General features: G+C 34.7%; 4 protein-coding genes across 7 annotated transcripts; all 4 read right to left on the reverse strand.

Moving 5' to 3' along the window:
- Positions 1 to 88: 88 nt before the first annotated feature.
- On the reverse strand, positions 89 to 2,461 carry LOC142532491 (ubinuclein-1-like). Its single transcript, XM_075638774.1, has 6 exons — positions 2,453 to 2,461; positions 2,173 to 2,298; positions 1,829 to 1,963; positions 1,689 to 1,736; positions 1,080 to 1,166; positions 89 to 623 (listed from the first exon to the last, which is right to left on the reverse strand). The coding sequence occupies exons 1-6, from the start codon at positions 2,459 to 2,461 to the stop codon at positions 393 to 395; spliced, it is 636 nt and encodes a 211-aa protein (XP_075494889.1). The 3' UTR covers positions 89 to 392.
- A 2,617-nt stretch (positions 2,462 to 5,078) lies between these two features.
- Positions 5,079 to 6,574, reverse strand: LOC142532492 (ubinuclein-1-like). The gene is made up of 4 exons (XM_075638775.1): positions 6,187 to 6,574; positions 5,974 to 6,083; positions 5,750 to 5,836; positions 5,079 to 5,114 (listed from the first exon to the last, which is right to left on the reverse strand). The coding sequence occupies exons 1-4, from the start codon at positions 6,545 to 6,547 to the stop codon at positions 5,079 to 5,081; spliced, it is 594 nt and encodes a 197-aa protein (XP_075494890.1). The 5' UTR covers positions 6,548 to 6,574.
- Positions 6,575 to 6,729: 155 nt separating this feature from the next.
- LOC142532493 (ubinuclein-1-like) lies at positions 6,730 to 7,864 on the reverse strand. Its single transcript, XM_075638776.1, has 3 exons — positions 7,532 to 7,864; positions 6,932 to 7,030; positions 6,730 to 6,810 (listed from the first exon to the last, which is right to left on the reverse strand). Exons 1-3 carry the CDS (start codon positions 7,862 to 7,864, stop codon positions 6,730 to 6,732), a joined length of 513 nt encoding a protein of 170 aa, XP_075494891.1.
- Positions 7,865 to 10,065: 2,201 nt separating this feature from the next.
- LOC142533479 (glutathione S-transferase TCHQD-like) lies at positions 10,066 to 13,115 on the reverse strand. 4 transcript variants are annotated; one of them, XM_075640275.1, is made up of 3 exons: positions 12,783 to 13,115; positions 10,937 to 11,011; positions 10,066 to 10,841 (listed from the first exon to the last, which is right to left on the reverse strand). In XM_075640275.1, the coding sequence occupies exons 2-3, from the start codon at positions 11,008 to 11,010 to the stop codon at positions 10,247 to 10,249; spliced, it is 669 nt and encodes a 222-aa protein (XP_075496390.1). In that variant the 5' UTR covers position 11,011; positions 12,783 to 13,115; the 3' UTR covers positions 10,066 to 10,246. The 4 variants fall into 4 exon arrangements, with proteins under 4 accessions (XP_075496390.1, XP_075496388.1, XP_075496387.1 ...); XM_075640273.1 differs by having other exon boundaries at positions 10,937 to 11,110; XM_075640272.1 differs by having other exon boundaries at positions 10,937 to 11,241.
- Between the last annotated feature and the right edge of the window lie 50 nt (positions 13,116 to 13,165).

A 13,165-nucleotide genomic window follows, 5' to 3' on the forward strand; every position in this document is an offset into this window, starting at 1 on the left:
GGTGGGCCAAAACCTCTACTTTCTAGTCCATGATGAATTCTACTGGACAATCTAATTAATTAAAGCCCAAAACTGAACTTCTGGGAGCCCATTAGTGATAAAAGTATTGGAATAGAAAAACACGTGATATCAAATTTGCATAATCCACATGTAATTCTATCGGTAAATATATAGTTTTGTAGTTCAGCCCTATATGGATCATATCAGCTCGGGTGCTCATTCCAAAGGTGGAGCTAGTCCAAGGAACGATTTAGGGACAGAAACATCCGAAAACTTGCAGTGTTTCTGCTTGCCCTCCGCCTGTGAAACTTGCAAATTCTCAAGCCGGAACTGAGCTTCATCCACCCCTGTGCTTGGTTTCCCTTTCACCTTATTTTTTAGTGATATATCCATTAGCCTTGAATAAATTTCATGCTGCTGGAGCTTGCCTTTGCTCTTTCTTGTTTCTGCTTGTTTGTGCAGGCAATGTACATGGGGGCAGCAGAGTGAACCATCTTTTCACCGCGTTTCTCTCGAGTATGGAGGAGTGTCTGAGTATCATTAATAGCTACTGCTCGACTGCTATCCTCTGGTGTTTGTTCCAACGCCTTCTTCTTCTTCTTCTTCTTGATATTTGCTTGATCCTGATAAACAGGGGAAGATAAATTTATGATTTTTGAAATCATGTTTTACATTTACTTCAGCCTATACTAAAAGGTTTCGAAATACATCTCAAAAGGTTACGTTAACAGTTTTATATGTCACAATTTACTCTCATTACCATATGATAAGCAATTTCAATGATATGTGAGTTAGCTCAGTAACAACAAGATTCGAATTGTAAAAATTATAGGTTATTGTCGAAATGATCTTGCACTTGCACCTATACCAGCAATATATTCATGCATTAGTGAGATTCGAATTTTTCCATCATATAACAAGAGTAAAAACTGTTCCCCGTTATTTCATTATTTCTGAGTATGCATGCATGCATGCTTTCACTAAGGCTTTGAAAGGAGTATCATGAAGTAAACGACTTTTATTTAAAATGCCAAAACAGGACAATATGCAGCCAAGAAATAAAGAAAATATCTTCACACCTTCATCAAATTGCTCGGCAAACTTCTCCTTTCTTTCGCTCTTAATATTGCATACCTAATGAATCCACTGGGCCACAATGCTGCAAGCTGCATTGGTAAGGGCAAACATCAGCTTTTAATCTATAGCATTTATGAAAACTGGCTGATTTAATGTGATGGTGTCCATTTTTTAATATTTTAGAATTGATAGCTATCCAAGTAACCTTGACTATCACCAAAGTAAGAGAAGATATTAAAATCGTTGCAGCATAAATCCTCAACACTCTGCTGCGTGTTTAGTTCATGTCATTTCTCATGTTTGCAAAAAGATTACACAATACCATGTAAGATCTTTTATTATACATATACTTGAGATAATGTGAGGTACATGCATGGATGGTATTAATTCAGTGAATTGGGGAATATGTTGGATGGAAGGAATAATTTCAGTGTCAATGCTCATGTGAAAACCAGACAAAAATACTGGTTCGTGCAATTTAATTGCTCACAGTTCAAAAATTAACTCATAAAACGAACATGTGAACAAATTGTACGTGAGAGTGACTTAACTATAAACGATATTCTGCAAAAATCTAGCAATAAAGCATAGGATCTTGTAATAGGTTATACCTCTTCGTACAAAACTTCGACTTGAGGACCTGAATTATCTTCTTTTCTCTGGAATGAAAGAACTAAAAAAATTAGGTATATAGGATCAAAATTTACTGGTAGAAAGTCCCTTGAAGGAAGAAGGGAAAAACATCAATTACCTCCACATAAAGTTCATATAAGTCACAAATTTTATCCTCCAATGCATCATCCATGCTGTATTTTCGTATCAAAGCTTCTTTCTCTGCAGGACCAGATTCGTGAAAATCATTTGAATTCACTATTAGCTTCTCAACCTGCAAATTGTGTGGATATTCAAATGAAGAAACAAAAATGAATTTTTGACACTCAGATCTCCTCACAAGCACAAATTATACATTATTGTACATAATTTTTAAGTTTTTGCTTGTTTTCATTGTTAAAATAAGATATCTTCATCTGATAGGTACAATTATACCGACTAAATCTCAACTCTTGAATAACAAGCTCAAAATAAAAGGCATACCTTGTATTTCATGAATGGAATCCACAGCTTAACCATCTCTTCAACTTCTTGTTTGATCTTCCGCACCCGTTCATCTGTCTCTGGTCTGGCTGATAGGCCCGACTCAGCCTCAACTTTAAGGTGTTTCTAGCAGACCAAGGAAGTACGCTTGATTAGTCAGGAAAGATGGAGATTATAGTGAATCAACCATATACAACAGTTAGATGCAATTAGTTCCTAATATATGAGACAAATAAGATTCCAACAAGTATAAAAAACAATCATACAGTTAGGTGCTTACATATACCATTTGCAGCTCCCCCAAAACCACATCACAAAATAAAAGTAAAACAAAAATATAAGTGACGAGGCTAAAGCATGGAAAATAAATTAGCATGAGTTTGTTTTGAGAGAGTAAATGTTTACCAAACATGCATCTTATAATTAAAACGAGGAGTAACAATTGCTATCCTAGATTTCCTGTTTCTGTATTGGGTCATAGGTTCACAATGCAACAAACAATCAAGGCTTAAACAGAGAAAGAAGAAAATATTTCACCCTTAAATGCCATGATACAACTTGGAAAAAAATAGGATGGTTTTGTGGATAAAGGTATACATAACGACAACCAATTCTTACCATGAAATCTATTTCTTCTTAGATAGCTAATATGTGACATTTCCGACTCCTAGTTATAATTTAACGTTCACCCGCTTTTGACATCTCATTTATGTTATAATCAGATATTAAAATGTATTTTGTTCGACATGCATCCCAAGTATGGAGATGTAGCAATAAATAGTAAATAAGCCTACTATTTTTGTCCTTTTTCTACTAGGTATGTAAATGAATCAAGCATGCTCTCGAATTTTTGAGCCAACTCGAAAACTATTTGAATCGAATTCAAATATGTTCGAACGTTTTCAAGTTGACTTTGAGTCTAGATTATTATTTTCAATAGTATGTGAGCTTTAATCATTAGTAATATAGTATAATTATATTTCGAGTTTTTTGAGTTTTTATTTTCGAACGTGAACATACTCGAATATCACTACAAGAAAAACAGGTGGATAGCGGAGGTTTTTTAAAACCGTTGCTAGGTTTTAAAAACTGTACCGTTGCTATCCGTGGCAAAATCGCAACATTTTTTACAAAACCATTTCTAAATCCGTACAGATTCCAATTAAACATGACCGGTGCAAATAAGGATCCATTTCAAAACCATGGTCGCTAATCGATTTTAGCAAAGGTTTTTGCGACAGTTTTGGCCGTTGTAAATTCCACAGTTTTTTTGTAGTGTATTTCGAGCCAAACTTGAACTCGAGCTCTAATTCGAGTTAATATACTTAACCATTCGAGCTTGATATTGAACTCAAAGTTCAAATATACTTATTTGAGCTAGAATTCGAGCTTTAAATTTTTCTTAATGTTTTGATTGATTCGGTTCTACATGCCGTACTTGCTACAACTATGAAAATGGTCAATGTGGCTACTTTGGACAACCCACCTTTTTGATCAAGCATTGTGCCGAGTTCAACAGCTAGACACCCAATATCTAAGTTTATTTACTAGTTAAATGGTGTTCTAATTGATTAAGAGACTGTGACTCATTTGATTAATGGAAATCCTTATTGCAACTTAAACTTCTCATTTAAGTGAACGAACACCTAGTAGATGTCATGAAAACCACAACTCTCTCCTTCTTACAGAAAGCTTTACCGTAAAAAGAATGTAATTCATTTGTAAGAATGGTATGCTTGATTGAATAACCTATACCAACTTGAACTAATCATCCGAGTTTTATGAGGGATTCATCCAACATGCGGTAGAGCCAGGGACCTGAGGTTAGGGAAGACAAGATTTTTAAACAGCCGTTTTCATAATTTTTTAGGAGTGCAACAAGACAATAGTAAACTAAAGTTGGATGTACTTATTTCAGCTAGAATTCGAGCCTTAAAATTTTCTTAGTATTCGGTTCCATGGACCGTACTTGCTAGGACTATGAGTATGGTCAGTGTTGCTACATTGCTACATTGGACACCCAATACTTAAGTTTCTTTACTAGTCAAGTGGTGTTCCAATTGATTAAAAAACTGTAACTCATTCAACTAGACATGGACGGAAACCCATATTGCAACTAAAATTTCTCATTCTTGTGAACAAACACCTAGTAAATGTTACCAAAACCACAACTCTATACTTCTTAGAGAAAGCCATGAAAACAATAAAAAGAATATAATTCAGTTGTAAGAATAGCCTGATTGACTAACCTATACCAACTAGCACTAATCATCCGAGTTTTACGAGGGATGGATCTAACATGGGGTAGAGCCAGGGAGCTGAGGTCAGGGAGGACGACATTTCTAATAAACCATTTTCATAATTTTTGAGGTGTACTGTGTGCAACGAGACGATATCAAACTAAAGTTGGAAGGTTTTTTTTTTTTAAAAAAAGTAATAAGTAACTTCCAAGCCAGTGGGGGTAATCGCCCACCTTGCCTTGCATGTTTCGTTCTAAAATGAAGGACGGCATCAATTTACATTTTGCATGAATATGGAGTTTGAAAACCTTGAGTAGGAAAAAATGTCTTGACACTTTATAAGGGTTCTAGATGAGTCAAACACTTCAGATTGAGAAATATACATGTAATGGAAGAAGTCAAGAGAAAAGTCACTATCACTTTCCCGTGATTCTGTGCAATGGCAGAATCAGCTTGCTTCATAAAAGATGTATGAAGTATTAGATAAAAATTAATAAAATTTTGGCAAACATATAAAATTATGTTCAACACCACAATCCATCATAAAGTTAAGACTGCATTGATTGACGTTTCTACCAATCATGCCCAAACAAGTATTTATTTCGGAGCTAAGCATTTCAGAAGAAATGTCATTCCGTTTTTTGGTCTTTAACATTGGATTTTCTCTCAGCCACCACATACCCTGTCCCTCGTGAGAAATCTCTGTCATCACAAAAATATAAGTAATTAAAACAGCAAATTTCGTGAAGTTTTAAATTGTTCTAGCCCGTTAATGAAGTACTCCTTGTGAAGAAATTTGCCAACAGCAACATCATTGTCAGTAACTTTGCATCTTTATACCCAAGATAGCAAAATCATGATATAAACCGTATCTTCAGTGTCATTGCTATAGCTACCAATGAAGAAAGGGGGGAGCAGTACAACAGAAAAATGCAAGACTCGATGATTGCTCATTTGTCAATTTGTTACTGTTAGTTGTCTCATATCGATTGGATAAATAACTTAGGAGTTACATATATAGATTTGGACAATCCTCCCCCTTTGAACTAATTTGAGGTTGAGTTAGGTCCAAGTCTCAATCTTAACATGGTATCAGAGCTCAGGTTCCACCGTTATGTGTTGGACTGTCCATAATTAGGCCATCCGTTCTGCCCATAGTTGGATCATTTGTAAACTTCACGCTCCAGATGTTCATTCCTGAGCGTGAGGGGAGGGGATGTGTTAGTTGTTTCACATCGGTTGGATAAATAACCTGAGAGTTACATCCTCTCCCCTTAACTAACTTTTGCGATTGAGTTAGGTTCAAGTCTCAATCTTAACAGTTACTAAAAGAATACCTTAAGAGTCCTGAGCTGCATTAAGTGGCCAACAATGTCCATCAGACGAAAAAGCACATTCTTTGGCATCTTACCGTAAATATCTTCCTGCAGCATAAACACAAAAGATCATTTCTCCCGAACAAAGCCAAATGGAAGCACAAATACACAGGATTATAAAGTAAGCAATTAGGTACAAAAACAAGTATGAACCAATTAGAAGACATTTGCTGGTCGTTGAGTACCGTCAATCTAGAAATTTTGGCAAGCATAAGCTTTATTTCACGCGGAAGCCTCCTTTTGACCACCTGAGAAGAATTATCAGGAATATGGATTTCTTTTGCCGGTGGTGGGACTGTTGATTTTCCAAGGCATACAAGAACAAAGGTAAATAACTCTGGCCAAGTTATGGTAAAAGAGAAAAAAAAACCAGAATAACAACGGAAGTAATCACATACATTCGTCAACTATTTTCTTCAACTCCGTAATGGCCTCATCAAGCAGCTCATCTTTTGCATCGAAACCAGATCCTTCTAGTCCCAGTATGAGGGGTACATTATGCAGGTCAATATTCTTTCCCTGCCTGATAGCATACAGTTCTGCAGGATCCTGTGCTATAGTTGTACCAGCACTGTTATTCTTAGATGGATATGAAACCCCAGAAGAATTGGTCGGAAAGGCCTGAACTTGCACATCTGTCACAGCCACTGTGAGTGAGTGACTTGTTGAGTTTTTATTCATTGATGACGACTCCTTTGCACATTTGACAGCCAATTTCATGCGTTTATTCCCATCATTTCCATCATCACTTCCGCCCATGGACTTTTGCCAAGTCTGTGTGCCTCCTCTTTCTTGGCTGCGGGTTATGTGCTATGGTGGGGTCACTGCATCAATGTAAGGGTAAACCATTAATCAAATAAGTGGTCTGAAGCAGGAAAACTCTGAAGGCTAACTTTCACATAAAGTGAAGATTGAATAGAGTACAGAGTGCCTCGCAAAACTCACATGTGCTCCAAGTTCCCACGATTGACGAAAAAGCCATCATGTTTTGTTTCCATGTTATCGACCTTGAAATAATCATCCTGCACAAAATGAAACTTGTAACGAGCTTAGCAAATAATGCATAAAATCTACTTTCAACTGTCCCTTAAGATTAAGTGCTCTATCTGCAATATAGCTAAAGGATTGTCGTGCAACACCTACCAACTCAGTATCATCTATGAAGGAATCATCTGTGTCGTACTCATCATCGGCAGGTACGTCATCTAGCATTGGATCTTCATCATCACTGCTTCCACTACCCTGTAAATTCGACAATAGCACATGAAATGGAAATAAAAAATTACCTTGTTCACATGGATTATTTTTTTAATTGAACATTAACAGGATCAAACAAAGTATTCGTCAATTGCCAATCGAGGTTGAAAGTTGGTAAATAAATTTTCACGAACGTTAAAAACGTTATTTTTTTTAACAGAAATCTAGCTTAATGATATGAATAATCATTAAGCTGCAGAATCCAATCCGGTGTGATTTACCATGTAAATTAAAGCAAAATAACCCAGTTAGCAAAGATCGATTTCAATGAACATGCATCTATATCAACAATGCAAGCATGATTTTTTTTTGTCCAAATTTCAAACACCGACATTAAATGTGCAAAAAAAAAACTTAATCTTTACCGTGTGCCACGCATACATCGTTAAAAAAAAGACATGCATTAAAGAAAAGCACCGCCAAAATAAAAACTTCGACGCGATACAATTAAATTAACTTGAAATCGTTCAATTCAGTTCGACATACCGCATACATGCGCTCGATTCTCTGAATCACATTGTTCAAACGGTTCGACCCAGCCTGACGTTGTGAGTCGTTAACCTCTTGCTTCGCAAAAGCCGAAGCCATTGAACTAAGCGGAGGCTGGGCTTCCACAGGAGGAGCTGAATCTGATGCGCCAGCCTCGCTTGAGTTGCTGGAGTTAGCCTCTTTTAGAAGCTTCTTCCAGGAAACAATAGTCGTTTCTCCAGGAATCAGCTCCACTCGGAAGCGTAGGCGATCAGCGGATGACTCGACGGTAGTAGCCGCTTCAGAACGGCGAACTGGCTCAGGTGAAGAGCTTCCACCGCTTTGTTCCATAGGTGATGAAAGGTGTAGTGCAAAGGGAGGGAGAGGGAAAAGACTGTTTGCAACGTAACGGCTGCATATGAGACTATTATTATTATTATTATTATTATTATTATTATTTTAGTTTTCAACCCAATTTCACCAAATAATAAAGAAGGAATCGAAAAAGTTGTGGATTCTTGTAATAGCGTCATTAATACCAACTTATCTCCGTTGAGTATGACTCTAGTCAAGTACAAAATTATGCAAGAAATGTATGTATGTGTGTGTATATATGATTAATTTTTTTTTTTATCAAATACAGAATTATGCAAGAAATGTATCTGTGTGTGTATATATATGATTAAATTTTTTAACGAAATATTTAAAATTATTTTAATCTACACACTCAAATAAAAACTTGCCTTCCATTTTTAATCACAAAAATTTTTATGTGATCGTCTCATGACAATTTTGTGATAAAGATTTTCTACCTGATCAGATTCATTTTTAATTCACTTTATATATGAAAATCTTAGCTAGAAAACACTTTATTAAAATCATTTTCTTTTTTGTACTAAATAAATAATTTTTTGAGTATTTTTCTTTGAAAAATGAAATTAAATTTAAATTTGAATACACTCGTGAGCTTTAAAAAAAAAAAAACTAATAGAAGTTCAATATTCACATGTTGCGGCTTTGTCAACACTTAGTTTTTTTTTTATTATTGAAAAAGTAAACAAATTTCATCCAACCGAACATTTTTCTTTTTGAAAAAAAGTTACTTTTAAAAAAGAAAAGGAAACAAAATCTCATCAAATGAAGCATAACATTTATTATTGAGTATAAATCGTCATCTGATTAATGAGATCTCGCCAGATTAATTTAGAAATCGCTATTTCAAATATTTTTATCGTAATTTCCATTCAATAATTTATTTCTATAATTTAATATAATCTTTCTTCGTTTTTTGTTAATAAAAAAATCAATACAACTATATTTTTAAAATCATTAAGATTTCTTATAATTTAGTTTGAAGTTTTATCGTGTCAGTATGCATATAGCTCATCAACAACTTCAAACAGACAAGACATATATATGGCCAGTTTGTTCACCAAAAGCATTTAGTCTTTTTTATTCTTTATTATTTGAAAAAATAAAATTATCTTTGTGTTTTCAAAAATATATGTATAGTGAAAATTTAAAATTTATTCTGAAAACGTAAAAATCATATTACGACTTATATCACTTTCTATAAATATATTCTCTGTAGAGACTTATTATTTTGAAGGAAAAGTTAATAGTCTCAAATATGTAAGTTTATTTGTTTGTATTTCTACACAAACAAACTTCCTATTTTTTTTTTAATCTTTAATTAATTCATATAAAAAATAATTAAAAGTTTTATAATATTTAGTTAATTTATACATATTAATTAAAGAACATTAAAAAATGCAACTAAAGGAAGAAATTAGAATATTAAATAAATCGAAGCACGTATATAATATATCACAAAAACAGACGGTTTCACGGGTTAATTTTGTGAGAGATATATTTTATTTGGGTCACTCATAAAATAATATTACTTTTTATTGTAAATATGAACAAATTCGATTCGTTACATGAATAAATATATGTGAAATCGTGTGTGTCATCAACATAGTTTTCATGCGTACATTTGTTTGTTTTCAGTGTCCACATCGACCTTATTTGTTGTGTTAAAGGTACAACGAACTATTTAATGCATCTTTCCTTCATTCATTCATATTCCGGGGCGACGCTCAATTCTGTCTGTACTGCGCTAATTGTATTGTTGAAGAGTTGATATATTAATGGAGTGAAAAAAATGGAAATTATTAAATTGTGCTAAAAAATTCCAATAAAATTAAAAAATTTCCCTGGCTAATTTAATCATTAACGTAGCAAAATAATTAAATCTAAACTCTTAACTCAACTCTAGTTAAGTGGATAGAAATAATAATATTAGCTTGATAAATTTATATAAATTGAAAAGTGGCAAGCATAGAAATTAGAAATCATTATAGAACCACAAAGCCCACTCCGTTGGCATACGACGCTGATTTGTAAGTATATAATATTGATTGGAGATTAATAAAGTAATTATAATAAAGATCAATGTGATATTGACACTCCATTTTACTATATGGATAAAATCATTATTATTTTATATATAAATTGGAATTTCAGTAATGGAATCTGAAACATGAATAACATTGAAGGCAATAAAATCTAAATAAAATAATAGATCAGGAGAAATTGAATCATACGTGTATTCTTCTTTTCCAAAATGTAAAAGAGAGAAGGAATATCATATACAAGCAGATATAGGACTTCATTTTTTCACTACAGGATTGGACTCCTTCAATCTTCCACCAATTTCTCCCAGAAGCTTTACTAATATCGTTTGAGTAAACTTCTGATTTGCACTAAACACCAAGTTTTGAGCAGTGTCTTGAGCTTCCTCCAACCATCAAAGTACTTTCCAATCACCATTTTATAACTAGGCCTCTTCTGCATCACATCCCAATATTCACACAAATTTGGCCTGCTATTTATGTATTTTTCTTCCAAATTCATCAGAAACAATCGACTGAGGATAGGAATAAACACAACATCTGCTGATGTAAACTCTTCTCCAACCAGGTACATCGTTTCACTAAGTTTGACCTCTGCTTCATCAAGAATTCTTTCAAGATGTTCTTCACACAATCTCACTGCGTCTGACTTTTTCAATTTAGCTTCCGTTTCGTATTCCTCTTTGAGCTTATAATGATATGCACTGGCTAATTCTGGGCACTCAGCCATCCTGGCAATTACCACGCGCCTCAGGAATCTTGAAACAGAGAGGCGATGCTTTGGGGGAAGGTGGGAGAGGGTGAAGAACTTGTGATTCCACTCTTGTAACTTATGAATCCATTCGACAACTTCTCTGCTGCTAAGAGCTGTGTCATCACCCCCAGAAGAGACCATTGCTATTTTTTCAATATACCTGTAATAACAGTGGAAAAAAACAAGAAAGGATAAAATGAACTGTTCCCGTAAAGCGTTGATCAAGAAACTAAAGGAAAAAGGGAGAAGGCATACAGGATGATATCTACAGTATCGTACAAAACGTGTGAACCATTTTGGAAGACTGGAAGTTTGCCACTTGGGTTCATCCTGAAAAAACGGGAATCATAATTCTTGCCAGTGATGGGATTAACGTGGAACGATGTGTAGTCAATGTTCTTCTCTTCTAATGCAAGCCTCACTCTTTGGCTGTTCAACGAATAAGGATGATGATATAGTTGCATGATGTGATAAATTATACTGTTTGAATGTGCACTTTATTATTCAGTATTCGAGCAGTGGCTCATGAAAAATACTCGCCTCAATTTGAGATGAAAAACCTGCACTTAATCATGGCAAGTCAATGGCTAAAACTGTGCACAAGATAAAAGGCTAAAAAAATTTATTCTTCTGTCTCAAGTTAAATACTAAGCATGCTCTTTCTCATGGAATCTTCAACCACGGAGTGTAACTGTTAACAAATCATGAATCAACTTTATATTTATCTTGGTCCTGCATGAAAAGGCAGCAATAGTTCTATTTCTGGCGTTTATGGCCATTTATCCTTGTTATATCAACCGGGAAGCTACAGATTAGCTATGCAGTAAGCTTGCTGGCTGACTTAGTACAAAAGGCAAAATTAGTTTGGAAGCAGAAAGGTCAAATATGTTCATATGAGGTAGATCGGTACAGCGAAGTGGATTGCTGAACATATTCACACACACACGCACACACGACTCATTTATTGTATTAAAGGAGAAGAAATTACAGTACTTAATCAGAAGGGAAAATGAAAAGAAAGAGAGAACAACTTTTCTCGGCCTGCTATCATTATGTTAATTCTCCTTCGCTCTAGACGACATGTCAATTGCCAGCTCTCAGTAATCAGCTCAACCAAAAGTGGACCACATAGGAATCAGAGAAAGGTGTCACAACTCCTCTTCAAAAAAATCTTTAAATTTTGTGTAATTTTACTGAAATAAATAACTTTTGCCACACACAAGTCTCTCTTTCCGAAATTATGGTCCTCCAGTGAGAGCAAAACACATCTTATTAACACCAATCAACCATCATCATTACCGCATAACCACATCAACCAAGTAACAACTTTGAAAGGAATAGGTGCCTGGTGCAAAGTGCAAACCAGACTCTTTCTAAGTTCTTGGTTTGCTCATATTTTTCCCAAATGGCCGTTGAAAAAGACAAACAAACAAACCAAGTTCTTGTATTTAATAAGCAGAATAGGATTATGAAAATCAACATGAAAAGCATAGCTAATGTACTGAACAAGCGACATCCTTAATTCAACCCCCCCAAAAATGACGACAAACACAGAAACAACAATAATACAACAAACTATATTGCTTAACAAACCACTGAATTCGCTACCAAGATAGAAATCAGGCAGGTCTGAATCACCCCCCCACCCCCCACCCCCACCCAAAAAATAATTAGTGTTCTTTTTCATAATATCTAAGTTTCAAGTATAATCCACACGATTCGTAAGACTATAAACACAAACGTGACTAATTGAAACACACACAAAAAAAAAAAAAAAACAAGTATAGCTAATGTACTGAACAACAGAATAAGTCACGTCCTTAATTCAAAGCCCCAAAACTGACAACAAATACAGAAACAACAATAATACAACAAACTATATTTCTTGACAAACCACTGAATTCACTACCAAGATAGAGGTCAGGTCAGCCAGGTCTGAACCATTCTCCCAACCCCCTCCCCCCAACACAAAAAAACAGTGTTCTTTTCTTAATCTTAATATCTAAATTTCGCGATTTAATAAAATTATATCAGTAAGCATAGTTTAATCAACACGATTCGTAACAGTATAAACACAAAAGTAACTAACTGAAGCACTCACCAAAAACCAAGATGACCACAAATCAGACTCTGCCAGATGCCATAGAAAAAAGATTAAAACTCTGGGACAAAACAAAAACACGGATACTGATTGCACCAAGAAAATCCGAGGAAAACCAGATGACCTCCGGGAAAAAAGACACTTTCTTCAGAAAAATATGGATTTATTTTGTAGATATTTGAGGAGCAAACGAGATCAGAATTAAAAAGGCAGTATTTTTACATGAACACATGATCAAAAAGCTAAAGGGATTTGCATCAACACGTTTAAAGGTACATAAAAAAGTTGAGAATAAAAGGAATTGGAAAAATTTTGACAACGAACGGCGACAGTTTCTGCACGGGAAGTTAACCGTGATACTCTTCGATTGATTCTTAATTTCC

This window comes from Primulina tabacum, chromosome 18 (assembly GCF_025594145.1).
Source record: "Primulina tabacum isolate GXHZ01 chromosome 18, ASM2559414v2, whole genome shotgun sequence".
Taxonomy (NCBI): domain Eukaryota; kingdom Viridiplantae; phylum Streptophyta; class Magnoliopsida; order Lamiales; family Gesneriaceae; genus Primulina; species Primulina tabacum.